We start from the raw sequence: 20253 nt of genomic DNA, 5'->3' as shown, positions 1-20253 counted from the left end.
GTAAAGGGAAGTGCAAAATGTGTTTCACCAAAAAATTAGTACATGTCCTTGTGAGCAGAATATTGGTTAGAATTAAGTTTTTTCAAAATGTAGATTCAAAATTGAATGACCAAGCAAAGAAGAGGTTGAAGTGTCGAATGTGTTGAAAACATGGATAAAGTGTCCGATGCAGTTTATCCCACATAACTTCATGGGCGAGATGGCAAGCTAAGCAATTCAAGGAGTTCTTAAGAAATTTCATCGAGGATGTTGTCATCTCAGTGATTGACTTTGTAGAAACTATAGTTTTGAGGAGAAAAATGAGATATAATCAATGCATTGGAATTTTGACCCAAGTCACCATACTTGTCCAGATAACATATTGACACATTGAGATCAAGGGGAGAACAAGATTCATAAAGAGACCCAATTCTATGTCTCTGATGACAAGGACCATGATACACTTTTGGTATAGCATTGGTTTATGATTGCACCATCACACGTTCAAGGATCAATGAGGAGAAAAATGAGATATAATCAATGCATTGGAATTTTGACCCAAGTCACCATACTTGTCCGGATAACATATTGACACATTGAGATCAAGGGGAGAACAAGATTCATAAAGAGACCCAATTTTATGTCTCTGATGACAAGGACCATGATACACTTTTTGTATAGCATTGGTTTATGATTGGACCATCACATGTTCAAGGATCATGGTGTAAATCTCAAAAGGCACTAGGTCTGGTTAGATGGTGTTGCATCTCAGTTCAAGGCTACAAGGCCCTACTTTGTTTCTTAATACTACAGCCTTATAGACCTATAAATAACTTGGAATTTCTTTGTCTCATGTTATGGGAAAGGGAGCATGATGGTGCTAGTGCAGTGGTGAAGAGGTGCCTGACACATGAGCAACTAAAGATAGATCGGGAAAAAGTGCAATGTGGTGGCGATGTGGTAAAGCTGCTAAGGTCAAGGTTGAGCCATGGGACACATGCAAGCCACCCATGGGCAGATCAAAACGACAGACGTGAATAGGGTATTTTGGGAGGTTGGGGCTAGGGAATTGGATAGTTCTAATCTAGGTCCAAGGCTCTTGGTCAATGCATTGCATGTGCGGCTTTTTAAAGGATGATGCTACTCAATTGAGAACAAGATAGTTATCATGTTATTATTAGTATGCATGTATGCAAGAACAATAGAGACACTGTAGCAACAAATCTCACATTGATAAGAGGGCACATGTGAGTCATTTTTCTTTCAAATGTAGCGATGATGATGATGAGTTTGACATTTATTTGGACCTAGTCTATGCATAAGTCTCATCATAATCTTGACCATATTGCTGTGCAAAACCTTTTGCAACTAGTCTGTCTTTGCATCTTTCAATGCTGCCATCTAGATTGTACTTTACTTTGTATCTTTCAATGCTACCATCTGGATTGTACTTTACTTTGTAAACCCATTCGTTTGTAGTGGCCTTCTTTCTTGGGGGAAGTCTTCATCAAACACCACATCTCTGTAGATTATGCATAACCTTTAAGTTTATGGGATCATACAAGTTGTATGCTTTGCTCTCTTCACTGTAGCCAACCATCATATGATGCATTTACATGACTTGACTCCAACTTCATGCGATGATGATCATGTATGTGAGCATATGCTATGCATCCAAATATGCAAAGATGCCCAATGTGTGGCTTGTATCTAGTGAATGTGTCATAAGGCATCGTACCTTAAATTGGTTTGATTGGAGTCAATTAAGCAAATAGTTTGCAGTCTAAATTGCCTCTACCTAATGCTGATTTAAAAGATGCTTCTTATTGAGCATTGCTTGGAAGATGCTTCTCACTGAGAATTGCTGTAGCACTGTCTACTAAAGTCCCATTCTTCCTTTTGGCTATTGCATTTTGTTGAGGTCATTCAATGTTCAAGTCTCTAAAAAAGTTATGGTTGCCACAGTCTTGAGGCCATGGTCCAGGATGGGAGAAAAAAGTGGCTATTCCCATCCTCTAGCCATCCTAGACCAACTGGTTTAGGATAGAAGTAATGATGACAAAAAGATTCCCATGCTAGCCCCATCCATGTGCAGTGAAGATACAAGGTTGTGATGGGGATAGAGCTATAGGTGGAGGGATTGCTAGAACCTCTGCTTCGATCACGCCTTTTCTTCGTTTTCTAAAATTGAGCTTTATGAAGGTGACACGTGGAGATAGAGAGAGCGCCAAGTGTGTGTGTGTGTGTGTGTGTGTGTGAGAGAGAGAGAGAGAGAGAGAGAGAGAGAGAGCACTCTAAGTATAGATATAGATAGCAATTTTGCAATTCAGCAAAAATCTCCCATTTCCCTAAGGCCTCAAAATGTGGATGCGAGAGTGTGTATTGTACACAAATGCAAAACCTCTCTTTATGGGTACACAAGCTATGATAGAGATGGCAAGGGCACCAAAGTAGTATAGAGACCATGAAGGGGGGGGGGGGCGATATACTGGGAACAAAAGCTACGATATAGATAGCAATTTGGCAATTCATGTAAAACCGCCTATTTCCCTAAAGCCTCAAAATGTGGATGTGAGATATTATACTGTAGACAAATGCAAAACCTCTCCTTATGGGTACACAAGCTATGGAGATGGTGTGTTCTGAGAGAGCACTTCGTGTGGTCTTTTACCTTCCTCTTCAGTTTTCCTATCCTTAACAAAGCATAACCCTAGATTTGTAAAGCACCATTTGCATCCCTGTTGCAGCATTAAGCTGCTGTCTTTGAACCTGCTTCGAAGTTTCAAATGCAGCATATGAGCCTTGGAGTTTTAGTTTGATGATATTGACGCCTGTTCAGCCCTCGGAGCCGTCCTCTGTAGAACTTTGCTGGCGGCAGAACCGCAGTTGGCTGGTAATTCGGCTACCTGAATTGAGAATTTTTTCTATAGCTTTACTCTTAAGGCACACCTTACTAGTCAACTTCTTAATGGGCATATAGTCAATCGTTCAGATATGGATCTTTAAGCCATCATCGCCTCGATATGGTTTATTCTATAAAGTGTCGCAGTGATCAATGTACGAGCTGTGTACGACTTAGCAGGGAGGCTGACCTCTCATTTTCGGTTTTTCAATATAGGTCTGTTTGGGAATGACAGGCGGAATTCTGTCCTTTCAACGTAACATGCTCTGGATCCGAATTAAGTTGAGCGGTGGATTGGAATTAAGTTGATGCCTTGCTAGAGTTTTGGCGAAGTCCAGCCATGCGGAGGCATTGGAATGTTGAAAGTGGGGTCGCTTTTTTCAAGTCACACTTGAACTCGGAGAACAAATGGCAAGGGTTTTGTTCAAGGCTGTGCTTTCCAGGCGCTACCAAAAGGCTTTTTCAAGAAGCCTTACACATCACATAGTGGTAATAACTGCATAACTCTTTGCTGCAGACTTTAAATGAAGTTCCGGATTGTATAATTTTACCGTTCTTATTTTAAAGTGTTTCTCTTGTCTTTCAGGAACAAAGGCAAAGCGGTCAGGTAGAAGATGCTTGCCAAAGCAATACATTTAGATTCCTATATCCAGGAGAAAACATTTCTTCTTGCTGCGTGATTCCAAGCCTTGTTAAAGACGGTAACATTCTTCTGCTCACCCCAGAGGTGTTTGTCCCAGCAGAAGGTCCTTCAGGTCGGGTAACCAGCACCGAAATAGCTGTGGACACGTGTAGCAATAGACCATGTAAATGGTGGAATGGCAATAATCCAAACGAGGGCAGTAGGGAACCTGACTTACATGGGGATACCCCTGTTTTCGGTTGTGCTTTAGTTAAAGAAACGTCAATTGTAAGCATACGTGAAAGTGGCCTAAAACCAGAAGTGATATCTTTATCATCACTTGGTTTTCCTCCCGTAGAAGCACCTTCAGCTTTTGTAGATTCAAGGATCCTTTTTGAGAAATACCTGGCTTTCATGAGTACAGAGCAGTTTGGGCTTTATCTCATTGCTGCGTCACAGTTTCATGATCAGGTGAAGTTTATGTGCTTTTATTTGATAAGTTTTTATGTACGCTTGTGTCCAGTAATACTATTTGACAGTATAATTGGCTAGAGGCAAACAGGAGGCACACTCATACAATGCAAAAGGGCTGTTGTTGAATGACAGGTGGCTCGATCTTTTATTCAAGCTTTTTGTGCAGTACAATCAGTAGAATATCGTTTGCTGATAGCCCGAACACCTCTGCTTTCAAGTTTGCCAGTATGGAATATTTTACAACCCAAAGATTCAAATTTATCTGAGCAAGAACTCCCCAACTACAGTGATTCGTGTGCAGTATTGGGAGCAGAGGATTCTCAGGACAGATTCGTTGATGAAGATGGTATCAGGATTGCTAAAGTTCTCAGTGAAGTACAGCATGAAACTAAACGAATGCCAAAACTATCCAGCTTCAGAGTCTCAATCCCCAAGGAGATCATAAAGTCAATGCCTTCTGCCCCAAATGACTTTGTAACTCCTGAATCTGTACAAGAATTTGGTATTGAAGTCAGGATGCTCCATATAGATCAAATAGGTCTTGTCAATTCTAGTATGGAATGGCTACTTCAAGCTTCCCCAACCGGTTTTCTTGGATTGGTTTGCAAATATGGCCAGGACAATAGCCCCTGTCTAATTCAGCTCTCTGCTCACCAGCGTTGTGTATTGATCAAGGTTCCTATTAGGAGTTTCCTAAGTCTGGTACCACGCCCTGCGATTCTGGGAACCATTTTGTCTGACAGTACCATCATTAAGGTGGGAGCTGACATACACAGGGATACCTTGGCCTTGCTCCACTACTTGGGACTAGTGACAAACAAATGCGTTAAGATTTCTCATCTCTCTACTGGGCGAAAACGGAAGAAAGGTGTTTTAGCTATTTTCAGGTTCTACTCACTTCTCTCAACTAGAATGCATCATTGCATAGAGACACTTTTAGGCTTTTGAAAACGTTTAAACAGTTATGAATACACACTTTATCATTGGAAGACGTGCACTCATTAAGTGCCTTTGAATGGATCTTGAGTGAGGTTTTTGAATCAGTGGAATGGACTCTTGAAACAGGGATTTATTCAATTGGGGCTGGAATGAGAAAAGGAGAATCATCTTCAGTGATTGGGGATTAAATGAGCTCACCCTAGAACAGGTTAGTTCTGTTGCAAATGTGGTTCACCTTTTCTCTGTCTGCGCATCCTAATTGCCTGATTGCGTCTACACTACGAAGGAGGAGAAATGGCAGAACATTGTCACTCTGCTTTAATTAAAAACGTATTATCTTTACAAGCAACTAGGTCATCTGCAGCAGCTTAACTCGGAAAGTTGGAGCTTTTTTTTTTTTCACAGTGTCTATTTGCAGGTTGCCTGTAGCATGAACTCGTCAAGAATTCTATTTTTTAGGGTTAGCTGTTGTTGCCAATATGGAAACTGGCTAGCTCATCAAATGACAGAGGACTGTTAGATATCACTGCCTCACCTGTGAGTTACCAAACGAAGAGGACATGGGTGCAGTATATAGGGTTGTTTGACAGATATGGGGTGAGATAAAACAATTTTAGGGAGATTACATGCTGCCTACAGCCGCTGGCCATTCCACCAGGCAAACCACCCAGACCCGGGTTGAGTCAACGTGTGGGATCTGAAGACCAGATCTGCCCAATCAATGATTGGCAGGCTTGTCAGGTCAGAGCTGACCCTGGTGGCCCCCTTGATTGGCCTCCAGTGGGCCTTACAAGAGGCCTGGTTGGCCAGCAGGGTGGTCCGCCCCCTAAATAAGAGGCCTGGGCCTGACTTCTCAGTCTCACTGAAGCCTCAAGTGCACAGGACAGAGAAGTTCAGCCCGTAATTCTCAGTTTGGCAGTGTATCCTTTTGCTGCTGTTTTTCTCTGCACTTGGTTGGAAGTTTTTGACTTATTGGAGCTTGTTTTCCGACACTTGTGGATGATTAGTAGTGAGTTCTTTTGCATTCTAATCACTGTTGTCAATTCAGTTCATGTATTAAGTACTTGCATTGTGAGAGATCGGATCCTTTGAAGATTTCTGCTGTGCGGGTTTGCTACAGCAAGTAGATCCTCTTTTCTGACACGGTATCAGTGCCAAAGGTGGCCTACTTGTGATCCTCTCCACTGTTGAAAGATGGACTTTAGATAAACAAAAATCTGAATCTTTATGATTGGATATATTCTAGTCTTACAAAGGTATATTGTTATAGTGCGTTCTGAGTTTCCAGCTTTCATTCTAGTTACCTATCTCCTGCCGTGGCTGCCCTCTTGCCCATTCCAAGATGGGAAAAGGTGGATGGGACCAACCACCTCTTTGGAAGATGATAACTTGCTGGTGAGCTTGATGTGGGCGATAAGAGAAGGTGTGGAGCTGAAGCCTAAGACCAAAAGGATGCTTCTAAACCTCGTTACACTGGCAGACCTGGCAGGAGTCAAGGATTGGGTGCTCTGAGATGCAGAGGTCCTTGCATTTATCATCGGTATGACCGTAGACGTCATTCTACTGCATATTCAGGTTGTTTTTACGACTAACGTTTCTTGGACTATCCTCAAGGATATGTACAAGATCAATAGTGATGATGCCGGGATGCTTGACCTCAAGACGTAATTATTCAACATGAAGATGAAGGGGATTCAGTGCAGGACTGTCTCATGAAACTAAAGGTAGTCAAGGATCAGCTTTTGGCAGTTGTTTAAAAGATGGATTCAATCCCGGATGATTTGGCTAGTTGGCATGGTTCCTTTAAGCTATAAGCACACATCACAACCATGGTCGCAAGTGAGTGCACAAAGCCTGCCATCTTTAAGGAGCTTGTGCCATTACTTCTGCAAGAAGGAACTTGGGACAAGTATGAGGGATCCGTAGGAACTTGGGACATGTATGAGGGATCTGTTAATAAAGCTTTTCTTGAATAAGGTAAAATTCATAATTTGATATAGATATATTTTTTGAGGATTCCCTCTCTTGAGCTTAAGGTAGACTCATAAGACTATTTTTAAAAATATAAGGAGAATAAAAAAGCATCACACACAATTACAAATTGCCCACAAAAGTATAGTAACACAGCTTTTCACTCAGGCAGGATTGAAAACAAGTTTCATAGCGAATCTCGCTTTTATAGTTTTTGAAGTCTACATATATTGGTATCACTCATTCATGACTAGAGCTACTCTATAAGTATAATTTAGACCTTTGAAGGTTCTTATGATATTACTTAATTCTTGTATCTTGAAATTAGCATAAATTGCAGTGTAAGCAACAATCAAAATAAGGTTTGAATTTGAATGTTCTACATCATATTAGGTCCCCTAAAAACTCATGCTACTCCATAATATCATATTGAATACATATACAAAGCATGCTACTCCATAATATCATATTGAATACATATACAAAGTATGATTGAGTTTGGAACTTTTATACATGTCAAATAATGTGCAAAAGGTCAAATTTTTCCTAACTATCAGCCTTCATAATATTTTATTTAGAGTCCATAACTCATAGTTAGTATGATTGTGCAACTCCAAAGCAATCTAAACATATGTGTTTTAGTTATTATTAGACCATGGGACTTAAAACTATGAAAAAACTTATTCTAATCAAGAAGTATGTTCATTTTATCTAAAAGTTGAGAAAACAGCTTGAAATTTTGATGGTAGTCAACCTTAAAACTTCGATAAAACTCAAAATCAATAGGTGTGAGTTCCAATCCCTAATAATTTCGATTTTTTTTCAGCACATAAGATATTATGGTCAATAATTAAAACTCCAAAATACCTTATCGATGCCTTAGAATAATTCTAGGAAATGGCTAAGTTAACAGGACATAAAAGTGTCTTGGGACATTTTTCGGTCCTTCTACCAAACTAGTGTTTAGGGCAAGATGGCAAGGGCAAATTCCAGTTGAGGATTCAAAAGGGGAAAAGCTAGCAGATGGTGGAGACAAGGAAAAGCAAAATAAGATTCTTTCTAGTGCGATAAGCCATAGCACTTTGCAAAGGCCTCTGGGATGAACCTCTCGCTCCTGATGTCGATCTCATCCACATTCACCTGCGAAGGCTCCGGATGTCGGGCATTCTTCTCAAGGAGCTGGAGGTTGCAATGACAAAACACCAACCGCTCTAGCTGAGCGGTACTCAGCCTATTCCTCTTCTTTGTATGGAAGAGGGCCCAAGTGCTCCAATTCCTCTCACATGGACCCGAACTGCAATCCTGTGAGAGCACTCGAATGGCGATGCGTTTCTGTTATTGAAATGCACATACAATTAGAAATTAGAAGTTAGAACTAAGTGGAAAGTTGAAACAAGAAAGATGCACATTGTACTATGTAGACTGTAGTTAAGGGTAGTGAATTACCAGCGTGGGAGCACAATTTCCATACTTCTCCCACCATGAGACAGGCTATAGCTGAGTCTCTCGAAGGTTTGCAGTCTCTTGACCAAAGCTTCCCATCTGGTTGCGAAAGGCCAAGAGATCATCCAGATACATTTCAGCATGTGCACATTACCACCTGTCAAGTTCCTGATGTATGTCATGAAGCCTTCGTCTAGCTCCTCGTTCTCGTATTGCTCCTCATCTCGCCACAAAGGATGCAATACATGTGCTACTGCATGAATCGGCCTGTGAAACCAATCCCATCGCCGATTCCACACAGCCTTGATTTCATCAGCCCTTTAGAGATCAAACCATAAGATAAAAATGGACAAAAAACAAGAGTCAAGAGTCAAGACCAATGTAAAGACTCGAGTGAAATAAAGATAAGAAGTAAAGCAAGGGTGGTCAGGACTGAGAAGACTTACTTCTCTGCTCTCAAGTAGTCTTGCTTGTCGAGAGCCTCCCCAATCTTGTCCATGTACTCGTATAAAAGACCTATAGTACTGCCCTCCATGTCTGTAATGCGTAACACTGTGTAGATGGGGTTGAGAGTTTGGACCAACCCCTCAACCTCTACCCACCACTCCTCTCTCATGACATCACGCACAAAAGCTCTTGCCTTGGGGCTCTCTCTCTCATCCCACTCTAGCCATTCATTTGAGTAGACAGTGTGTACCAACTCTCTACGGACTCGCAGGAGTCTCTCAAGCACAATGAACATGTATGCAAATCTGGTGGTTGCAGGCTGCAATAGCTCAAGAGTGCTGTAGGCCCGATACATGCTCAAGACTTTTGGCCTCTTCTTCACAAACCTCACCATGCTTCGTCCTGTGCGAAAGATGGCTTCAACCCATTGTATTTGACCTATGTCCTCAATCAATAAGTCGAGGCTATGTGATGCACAAGGGGTCCACACAATGGCTGGAAATTCATCCTCTAGCATAGAGCCCATAGACTTACAATTACTTCCATTATCTGTCACCACCTGCACAACATTCTCAGGCCCAATTTGCTCTATAGCCTCCCTTATATGTGTCCAAATAAATGCACCTGTAACTGTGAGACCTGGGAGGGAGGCATCAATGGCTTTCAAAAACATAGTGCCTTTGCAGCATGACACGAAAACATTGTATACATTTCTCCTGCGTACATCTGACCACCCATCACACAATATAGTGCAGCCATACTTTTTCCATGTTTCCTTCAAGGGCTCTAGCTGCACTTCTATGCATGATTTTTCCCACTTTAGCTCCCGTGTCCGCAGAGCCTCAGATGTAGGGCCATCCCACTCGCATCCAATGCGGCTGATGGCCCTCATGGTCTTCCTCCATTGATTTGTCTTGGCCACATGAAAAGGAATGGCACACCGTATGAACATCCGGGTGAGCTCCCTAGTTGCCTCTGCAATTGCTTGCTTTTGAAATCCTGCTTGGATGCTAGCCCTTTGTACAATATTTATTGTAGGGGTGTCTTGTGAATGTGATACATCACCTGGCAAAGGAGTCCTCCTTGCATGCACACCCAACACTGAGGTAGAGGAGAAATCTGGTCCTGTGTCTCTGCCTCTGGCCCTCTTTGCTACTGCTGCTTGACTTGGTACAGCTTCCTCTTGACCACCCATTGCTGTAGATACTTCCTCTTCGGGAACGGCCAAACGCTTACGCCTCCACATTTCAAGGCTTTCCCGAACATCTAGAGGAACAGAGGGGCATGTCCCTACATCTTTGTTTGGAACCTGAGCAAGATGGTCCTTCACACTGGTGACACTCCCCGTTTTGACCAACCCACAGTACTTACATCTCCATTTCCTGGAGCCACCAGATCCTGCATAACCCCCCACTTGCTCCACATGCTGCCAAAAAGGATCTGGAGTCCGAGTCATGTTACCTGTGCGGTTTGAGGTCGAGAGACTCGAAAAGATTCGAGAAGTGGAGGCTGTTTTTTTGGTCCTGCAGGCTGCAGCCCCTTCTTGCTTCAGCTTGGTAGAGCTACGAGGGGCTAGGGCAAAGGTGGAGGCCGGCAAGGTAGAGGGCTGAGGTGGAGGTAGATGGGTAGAGGAGGGAAGGTAGAGCAGCTCCAAACGGATGAAGACACGGGCGAAACGAAGCTGGCAAAACGAAGCGGGCGAAAACAGGTCGCGGTCGGGTTTTTACAAACCCTGGAAAAAACATAAAACGGAAACGCCGTTTCCGGGGACGGAAACGTTTCCGAAATGTTTCGGCGTTTCGCCCAGGCTGAAACGGCGTTTCTGGAAACTATGATGAGGAGAGCTTAGGGGTTGTCACCTGTGTAAGAAGGATGGGTGAGTGGTTAGATGCCACATGGGCACATGATGTGGCCATTAGAGCTGTCACATGGGCAGCCGTAAATAGGCCACCATGTGGGCAGCAATGGCTGGCAATGTGGTTGTTAGATGGACATCACAATGAAACAGTAGATCATGTCTAGAATTTCGGTCATCTCTTGTCTGTACTATAGGGAGTGAGGGCTATTATGTGGGTGTGCCCGCTGGAGATAGTTGTAGTGTTCCGTTCTTCCACTGAGAATTCTGTAGGTAGTTGGGGGTTATGCCAGGGCATTTTTGCCAGGGTATGTAGGCTGTGTGAAGGGCTGATAATTTCTGCGTGATGATGCATTTGACAGGACGATACAACACATGCCCCCATCTTGTTGCAAGTGAGCACTTACAACCAGATCCAACAAGGAGTTCATGCCCCAATCTTGCTGCAAGTGAGCACTTACAATTAGACACAACCGGTGCATAAAAACTTGAGGTTCCACATTTCAGGAGGCAATGGTATTGGACAGCACCATGCCATCGATGACATGCTGATTGATGCTCAGCAATCATACTGTGCTCTACTTGAGGCATTCAAGATGAGATGCTGTTCCACCAATATGTGAACCTTAAGAAGGATGATGCCTGTGGATTTAAGGGTGGCTAAACACAGTTTTGTTGCGAAGGATATTAAGGATAAGGTCACAGTGAAGTATGCCAAATGAGCTGAAAATTGTATTACAAGCTGGAAGATCATTTTTGATTCTATCCCAAACATGATGAGGACATGGGAACAATGGCTCGGTCCAGCATTATTGGCAGCAGTTGTGGAGGCTTTCCCTCTTTGTGCTTGACATATTAGAGAAGGAAAAGTCGCTGCACTTCATTCAAGGATTGCACCTCTCCTCAATGTCAGGGTCCACAAGCCCTAGACCCCTGAGCGAGCTGCCAAGCTTGTGGAGGTATTTGAGCCGACGTATGCTAACAGGTACAAGCAAATTGTGGGTGGCGCACATGGGAATGCATTGGAGGCGACAGGAAACCCAGAATATTAAAGTGGCATGGCTAAAAGGCTGCAGCAGCCCAATTCCCTAGCTACATAACAAAATCTAGTAGCAAAATGCCTCATGCAAGGCCTCATAGGCACCTAGATGCAAAAGCAGTAGAAGACACCTGGGGTGTCCTACTTCCATTCCTTACCCCCTTGCTTCTCCTCACAAAGTAAGGGAGGAAAATATTTGATGCTTTGATACCAATGTGACATGCATGATGCTTACATTAGTCTCTTGTTAATTATGCTTGTACTAGCTACTGGGTCTGGAAGCGTGAACTGAGAGAGAGAGAGAGAGAGAGAGAGAGAGAGAGTGTGACTGCTGACTGCAGAGGCCAGGGTTTTCTGCTCATGGCTGAAGTTGGCTGTGGCTGACTGCTCCCACATAAAGACTGGATATTGAGAGGCTATGGTGGTTGGCTATACGGGCGGCTGGGGGAAGGCTGATTGCTGCTGAGACTGGAGAGTGGACTGCTGCAAGTGCTGTTGATGCTGAACGAGGGTGTTTGGCCCCATTGTATAAGCTGGGCTTGGCCCCAGATCTACTCCACTGGAACATGGGCTGACTGGGCTTGTACCGCAAATCTGCTACAGACTGGCCCCACCCTCCTGCCCTCTAACAGATGACAGGACCAGGTCTTTGGCTACACCCGACCTGATCTGGCCTATAAATGGTTGCTGCAGACTGCTGGGATCCTGAACATGCAGCTGCTGGCCCGCTTATTGGGTTGTGAACTGCTCATGCGGCAGTTCTGGCTGGGAATAGCCTGGGCCTGGGGCAGATCTGCCCCCCTGGAGACTGTACAATGGTGTGAAAGAGGTATGTACCACATCTGTACGGCTGTAAATGTGGGATCCTTGTTGACTACGACTGGTGGTTGCTTGTAGGATCGAATAGAAGAGAGAGAGAGTGCAGGTAGCAAAGAGTCGTAGTAGAACAGCCGTCACGTCAAATCTTAGATAATGAAAAACATACAAGTGCAAGGTACTTGTACCTAGACCTAGGACTAAGTGTCCTAGGTGTCACATAGGACTAAGTGTCCTATGTGGCCTAAAAGGCACTAACACTACAAGTGCCTACACTTATGCCGAACACTACAAGTGCCTGCACTTATGCCTACAATAGGCATAAGTGTAGGCACTTGTAGTGTTAGTGCAGGCATAAGTGCAGGCACTTGTAGTGTTCGGCATAAGTGTAGGCACTTGTAGTGTTAGTGCCTTTTAGGCCACATAGGACACTTAGTCCTATGTGACACCTAGGACACTTAGTCCTAGGTCTAGGTACAAGTACTTAGTCCTAGGTCTAGGTACAAGTACCTTGTACTTGTATGTTTTTCATTATCTAAGATTTGACGTGACGGCTGTTCTACTACGACTCTTTGCTACCTGCACTCTCTCTCTCTTCTATTCGATCCTACAGTGGTATCAGAGCAGGTATTGCTCTTGTCTTCCAGCTCTCCTCAGCCCCCCGAGTCCTCCATTGCTCATTGGGAGTCTGTTGCTCTGCTGGTCGTCACGTCTCCAGCCTATTCGAGGATCTTCAACTGCTGTCTAAGGCTTCCGAAGCCATTTTTGTTGCCATAATCTACCTTATTGCTGCTTTCCAGCAGAGGCGACTACTTCTAGGCCCTGCTGCAGCTTTTTCGAGGTCTCCTTCAGCACCCGTGGCCATCAGTCACCATTTTTTGTGCTGCAGATCCAGGAGTCCAGCTTCCGCAACCTCATACAGATCTCAGATCTAACTGCATTCCCTTCCGTACAGTCCTACATTGCTGGCCTTATGTAGGCCCCTGGGCAACCTGGAGACTGCTTATGTGACTTTATGGTGGCCAGCAACCAGTCATATACATAACATATTGTACGTATACATACATGTACATGTACATGGTCATATGTGTGTAGTACACATATATATTACACACTGTGCATGCTCACCCAAAAGTATCAGGTAACAGAAAACAATGAGTGCAGTTTGTTCCTTGCAGATTATATCCATGTGTGTGGGCATGTGCATGTGCATGTGTATGTTTGTGCGTGCGTGCGTGCGCGCACGTGCGTGTGTGTGTGTGAGAGAGAGAGAGAGAGATTGCAAGGGTGTGTACACACACATAGCCATGTATGTACATATGTAGCTATGTACAAACCTATGTATTTATGTAGTGTTTTCATGGTACATTTCTTGTTTATGCTGACTCACCACGGGAAGATTTGTTTTCCTTCACAAGCCTGATAAGAACCTGATTTAATAGGTAAAACATGCGGTTTTAGATGCTTGGTCGTCAAGGTTAGTTTGGGCACGCCAGATTGAGATGTGGAAGGGAGAAGCACCATGCTTTTCACTGGAGACCCTGCCGTACCCACTGTTGGATTACTTCGGAAGGTCAGTTTTTGCTTCTGAGGCACTGAGTCGGAAGGAGAAAGACCCAGCCATTGAGGTACAGTGTTCTGATTATGTTTCTGAGGGTTTTTGACATCGACTTTTTGATGCAACACCGTCTACATCATTTCTTTACTCCTTAAAGATGATGTTCTGAGCATTGTGTTGCCAGGGATCTTGAACTGGAGTTTTGTTGTGATAGGTGACAGGGGCAAAAATAGAGGTCCATCGAGGCTTTCTGAAACTTCAACAAAGCAACTTCCGGTCTCGTGTGCTGGGATTGAATTCTACAGTGGAGCTGAGATTCAAAAATGGTCGAGATCCTGAAAAGTATCTGACAATGGTTCGCAGAGGAAATAAAGTCGTTTTGGACCCTGAAAAAGCAAAACCCAAGGAAATTGATTTCGATGTTGATATGATTAGTAAAGTGCTTGTTGATAACAGTAAAAACTCGGATGTTCAAAGGCAGAAGCTTGAAGATGTTTTATATTTTCTGTTGTGCACTCCCACAGCCTGCCCCCCACATATTCTCGTGGCACTTGGATGCTCAGGAGACGATGACATTGTAGTCAAGCCCAGACCTTTTGAGCTTGACAAGGCATGTCTGGATGGCTGTAAGGCGGGGCTCAATCCATGCCAGCTGGAAGCATGGCAGATTATGCTCTTGCACCCAATGTCAGCTGTGATCGGGCCACCTGGGACTGGGAAGACAACTTTAATAAAAGCTGTTGCAAAGGCATGGGATCATTTGGCAGACACAGGAGAGACACTTCTCTGTGTAGCTCACCAAAATGTAGCTGTTCGTCACATGGCCGAATCAATGGTGAAGGAAGGGATTCCGGGGGTCTTGTTGTTGATCAGTGAGGACTACTATGTTGATTGGCATGAGGAACAGTACACACAAGTAAAAGACTGTATCGTAGTTTCCGGTTCTGAGACAACCGCTGGGATGAAGTCATGGGCATTTCGGAATAAGGTGACAGTACCCAAAGTCATTCTTTGTACACTTGCTGTGATTGGAAGCCAATCTTTCTACACAAGCTTGATGGGAACCAAGGTCTCTTACATGATCATTGATGAATGCTCTCAGGCTGCAGAAGGTCAACTAGTATCAAACTTAGTGTCTCTGCCTCATCTGCAAATGCTTAGTGTTTTGGGAGATCCTTCCCAGCTTCCTCCCTATGGAAAGCCACTGCAAAGTGTCTTTGATTTGGTCTCAAGCAAATGTGACGTAAGGTTCCTGCACCAGCAGTACAGAATGCCTAATTGCATAGCTAAGTTTGTGTCGGACGAGTTTTATCAGGGAAGACTGCAGAGTGTCATGAACACTGAGCAGACAGACCAAAACTCAGTTGTCAAACCTCTGCTTTGGATCAATGTTCGTGGCTCTGCAAGACAGGCTTTGGGGAGCAAGTCTTTATGCAACCGCATAGAAGCCCAAGCAATAGCAAAGTATTGCAAGGAATACAAAAAAAGAGTGGTTGAAGCAGGATCAACATTAGTAGCAGGAAAGCTGATTGTCTTGACACTGTATGAAGGGCAACGGGTTTTAATCACCAATTTACTGAAAGAAAATGATATAAAAGACATTCCAGTTTATAATGTTGATTCATTTCAAGGGCAGGAAGCAGCTGATGTTCTGGTGTCACTAGTTGTGGGTGAGCGAGGTTCAGCATTTGCTGTAGATCGGAACCGAGCTTGTGTTTTGTTATCAAGAGCCAAGCGCCTAATGTATGTATTTGGAAATTTGGATTCGGTGAAGGCCTCAAAGAATAATCATGCAAGAGTTGATAATATTTGGAGGCGGTTAGCTAATTATTGTGAAGACAATAAGTGGGTTGTTTGTGAGGAAGACCTTGAACTTGTGGTTCAGTCTTTATTCAAAAGAGATTGTCCCATAAATTTAGCTGAGACTTAGGTACAAGGCTTTTGTAACGGCTTTTCTTATTCAGATAGTGAACAAACAGTGCCATTCTGTCAATCGAATTGTCACATGACATGAGCCTTGAGTTTGTCTTTTGCCATCTCATCCCTGAGATATGCTTTTGCAGCCATGTGTACAGTCTATAAAATTCTTATGCAAAGGGATGTTATATTTATTTCTAAGAGTTTGTTTTCTGCTGATCAGCAATTCATTTCTTTCTTATTAGCAAGCTAGTTTGGTCACTTTTTTCCCCCATTTTTTCAATGTTTTATTTTAGGAAAAGGTGTTGCAAAACAAATCTACAATTGTCTATAGCATTTTACAGCTAAAACAACATGCAGATATACCACTTTGTAATCACCAACACGACATCTAGTGTGGAAGATATGCCCAGTAACACACACACTGTATCTCAATTCAGCACAAATCCACACATAAGAAGATAGAAAGCACTTGCAGATCTGGGAGAGACAACATGCAGATGTACAGCCCAAAAGGTCTCACAAATAGCTTTAGAAATAAGTACAAAAGGAGCTCCAAAAGTGCCAACACCTGCAGCAAACTCTGCTGAGGTAAGGTACTACCATAAACCTCGTATGCTGTACCCTCTGCTGAGGATCTCCTCCAAATTTCCGCATGCCTCTTCTCAGGCTTCAGTAGCTGCTCAAGGGAGCCCTGATGCTGACTATACCCAACCCTAGAGAGCTCCAAACAGTTGCTTGCTGAACTGTCGAATGTCCCCCCCTACCAGGAAAAAAAGCTCTTTAAAGGGCTAGGGAGCCCTGCTGCTCACTATGCTTATGGGCTTCTCTGGTGCTCTTCACCTTGCACCCTAGAGAGCTCTAAACAGTTGCTCACTGAACTGTTGAATGCTCCCCCAAGCCCTTTTATAGGGCTAGGGAGCCCTTGACAAGTCAGCCAGACCGGTCGATATTCAGCTGTACTGCTGTATGCCAACCTGAACCTGTACAGGCACACTGGCCTCTGCTCTAGCTGACCTGCTGGCATTCCTTCTCGCCTATTTAAGACCCCATTCTGGGTGCTTAATGTCGCCCTGTCTAGGGCTTGCACCAGCCCCTGGATTAGCCCTAAACCAGGGCCAATACCAGCCATCTCTGGGGGTTTTGTTGGCCTATGTGGCTGCCCTTTAACAAAATCTAAGAAGGATATTCTGATGCTGCCCATGTAGTAGCCTGCTTTCTGCCCACATGGCAGCCTGTCTCAAAGCCTCGCTCCTAATGTTCTTATTCCTACTCGTCCTCATAGGGAGCCGGTGGAGAATTGACCTCCACTTTCCAACAAAAGGAAGGTGTCACCCTTGATGCTTTATTTCATCTGAAAAGAGGAAACAACTCTGATTAGAAAAACAAAAGAGCAAACAGCTTCTTTGCCTGTGGCAGATTCAAAACCTTACTTGAAGCTGAAATTTGCCACCAACCATGGTATGAAGACTCGAGCACCCAGGTGAATCTTGCCTTTGTTACTTATCATAGCATCTTTTCATACCAACACTTCTGTAGGTGTTTACGGGGGGTATGTGAGGGTGCAGCATGGATGGTATATTGGCTGCCATACAGGCAGCATACAGGTCTTCTTCTTGGATGAATTTATGATTCACACATTAGGGCAGATCAGTCTGATGGACAGGCATGGTAGTGGGCATCCAATCGGCCACACATGGGCCCTTGCATTGGTTTATCGGCAGCCAACAGCGAGCCCCTTGTGTAGGGCAGATAGGGCTGTGCAGAGACCTGCATATTGGCAGGTATGTAACCCACATGGTGGGCAGTAGGGCTCGGACCAGAGAGCAGTGGGGTTTTATAGGCTCCGCCCTTGTCTGGTTGGCCAGCCAAGAGACCAGGTTGTCTGACCTGTATCTGTTCAATCATGACGGTTTCATGCCCCATTGGGAGGGCAGAAAGACACGAGCTGCAGAATTTACTCCAGCCATGTCCAGGGTGCACTTCAAGCACTAGCAAGGTGGCAATCAACAGCAGAGCAAGGTGCAGCAAAGGTACCAGCAGTAAGCAGAAGGATTCCAGCAGGTCCTTTCCTTTGATGTGGACTTGTAGAATGGAGAAGAAAACATCAGTTGCAGAAGGATAGCTGAGAATACAGGTTTTGGGGAGGCGGCCTCCTCCCTAGTCATTTAAGGCCTCACTTGGAGGCGTGCAGTAGAAAGAGTGGGAGGTTGGGCAACACCTTGTGGCATAGATCTAGCACCAGGGGAGCAGCATCCTGCTGCCTACATGGTGTGGGTTGTGAGCCACTTTTTGTACTTGTCTTTGGTCCTATCTTTGGATATTTCTATTGAGATTTTTTTGCCATATATCGCTGTCTTATCTTCAGATCCGAGCATTGGTTTTGTAATATATGCTTGTGCATATATACGGAGCCGGATCCCTAACAATACGCAATCTTGTGCATCAATACCCTACCATTGTCCAGCTCAACTATACCAAATTTTGATGAGGCTGAACGTTAGATGGGCCAATGAAGATTCGAAGGCATCTCGTGGTGAGGGAAATTTGGGGTGTAACAGAAAGAACAGAGCTAGAGGACTTCGGGACTTCGGGACTTCGGACTTGGCTATCTGTAAGTTGAGCCAATTCCCATGCAAACCATATACTACATGACTTCTCTCAACTAGTATAGACCCTAACCTTTAGAGAAAAGCGATGATGATCCTCCATATGTGATATCAATACACAATTTGCGGGGGAGATGAATAAAGGACCAAACATGATGCACTATGCACGCATGGCCAAGGGGATGTAGGGGGCAGGAGGGAAGAGAGATGAGGGGGGCCAAGATGTATGTACGGGTGGGGATGACGGATTGAGCAGGGGGGGGATAGGCAGGAATGAGTGTGGAGGTAAGAGAGATGAGGGAGGGAGAGACACATTACAGGCAAGGATGAGGGGGACTGAGGGACGTGGGAGCAACAAATGCTTGGGTGGGGATTGAGGGCGTGGGGGGGTACAAGATGGTCGGGAGTAAGGGTGGGACGCTTGCAACGCAGGGGGATGAGTAAGAGCGGGGGCGTAATGAGTGATGGGGTTCGAGTGCCACACTATCAATACAGGGGGGTTAAGGAAACCAGGGGGAGGAGAGAAGGTGGGGAAACACGGGGTTGAAAGAGAAGTCTGAGCGGAGCTCGGATTGGGGTAGTAGGGAGTGAAAGGACAGAGGGAGGAGGGGCACACATGGAGGTTGGGTAGGATACAAGTTGTGAGGTGAGGCTGGATTAGGGATGTCAAAGTGACGAGAGTAGGTGAGGAAGGTGGGGAATTGAGGGGGGACAAGGGGAGTAGGAAGTGTAAGGGAGGGATGCACACTGACTAAGCAAGCGAGGTGTAGGCCCAATGCGAGAATGTTCGAGCGAGGGGACAGAAGCCAAGGGAGTGAGGGTCAAGAGGGAAGACGTAGGGATAGAAAAGAGGGACATCAAAATGGGCCAAGGAGAGCTGGGTTTGGGGGGGGTGGGGAGAGAGGAAGTGTGCACTAGGAAGGAGTGGGCTTATCCATAGTGCTGCCCCATAACCATCACCTTTGACATCTTTTTAGCCTGGATCCGTTGATGAGCCCTTTGGATTCACCATTTATGGTGCTCATCTTGAATGGTCCCTTGCACGCATATAGGAATTTCTTCTCTTTAAAAAAAAATTTGCTTTGTACATAAACACAAATTCTCCTTTGCCAAACTTCGGTTTCCGCAAGTGACAGTAATGCAAGGCCTTTTGCCTTCTACTTTAATTTCTATTGTTAGTTGTGCTAGTCAGTTTTCTTTGTCAAGCTGAGCCAGGGCCTCTAGACGGGCAAGATAGGACTCGTTGGAGGTACTCCCTTGATGTTGTTATTAACCTATAGCTGCCCAAGCTAAACTCAAAAGGCATGATTGCCTCTTGCCCATATGCCATTTGGAATGGGCCGTGCTAAGTTGTGGCTTTATAAGATGTTCGGTAGGCCCAAAGGGTACCCAAGAGGGCCTCATCCCAATGTCGAGATGTTGGGATGCCTCATTGTAGATCATCAAAATTAATCCACATAGCACTTTATTCTGCTCTCTGCCTGTCCTAGGATAGATTGATGATAGATTTCAAGACCTTTTGAGGAGAGGTGAGATGACATCTTTAATGAAGTGTGTACCTCGATCACTTATAATCTCCAGAGGGTAGCCATACATCGTGAACATGTGCTAATAAAGGAGGTAGCCATAGTGCCAGCCAGGTTATCTGTCGTTGCCTTAGCTTCTACCCATTTGTGGCGTAG

The 20253-nt window shown here is 44.5% G+C and overlaps 1 protein-coding gene and 1 pseudogene across 2 annotated transcripts; one reads left to right on the top strand and one right to left on the bottom strand.

The window, feature by feature from the left end:
• The first annotated feature begins 2453 nt into the window (after positions 1–2453).
• On the top strand, positions 2454–16073 carry LOC147888983 (uncharacterized). 2 transcript variants are annotated; one of them, XM_087392441.1, is made up of 7 exons: positions 2454–2872; positions 3117–3370; positions 3468–3974; positions 4110–4864; positions 5043–5124; positions 13930–14115; positions 14260–16073. In XM_087392441.1, the coding sequence occupies exons 2-7, from the start codon at positions 3290–3292 to the stop codon at positions 15973–15975; spliced, it is 3327 nt and encodes a 1108-aa protein (XP_087248567.1). In that variant the 5' UTR covers positions 2454–2872; positions 3117–3289; the 3' UTR covers positions 15976–16073. The 2 variants fall into 2 exon arrangements, with proteins under 2 accessions (XP_087248567.1, XP_087248565.1); XM_087392439.1 differs by having other exon boundaries at positions 3098–3370.
• Positions 8316–10233, bottom strand: LOC147888984 (uncharacterized; annotated as a pseudogene).
• Positions 16074–20253: the final 4180 nt, after the last annotated feature.

Source organism: Dipteris shenzhenensis, chromosome 21 (assembly GCF_047967505.1).
Source record: "Dipteris shenzhenensis isolate YYH24624 ecotype China chromosome 21, Dip_SZ_1.0, whole genome shotgun sequence".
NCBI lineage: Eukaryota > Viridiplantae > Streptophyta > Polypodiopsida > Gleicheniales > Dipteridaceae > Dipteris > Dipteris shenzhenensis.
Note: the sequence above shows the minus strand (reverse complement) of the source record. Positions and strands in the feature narration are given on the sequence as shown.

Coding starts and splice junctions, on each gene's coding strand:
- LOC147888983 (XM_087392441.1), top strand. CDS start 3,290: ATGGCAAGGGTTTTGTTCAAGGCTGTGCTTTCCAGGCGCTACCAAAAG. Junction 3,371..3,467: donor GCCTTACACATCACATAGTG/GTAATAACTGCA, acceptor CTTGTCTTTCAG/GAACAAAGGCAAAGCGGTCA. Junction 4,865..5,042: donor GGTGTTTTAGCTATTTTCAG/GTTCTACTCACT, acceptor CTCTTGAAACAG/GGATTTATTCAATTGGGGCT.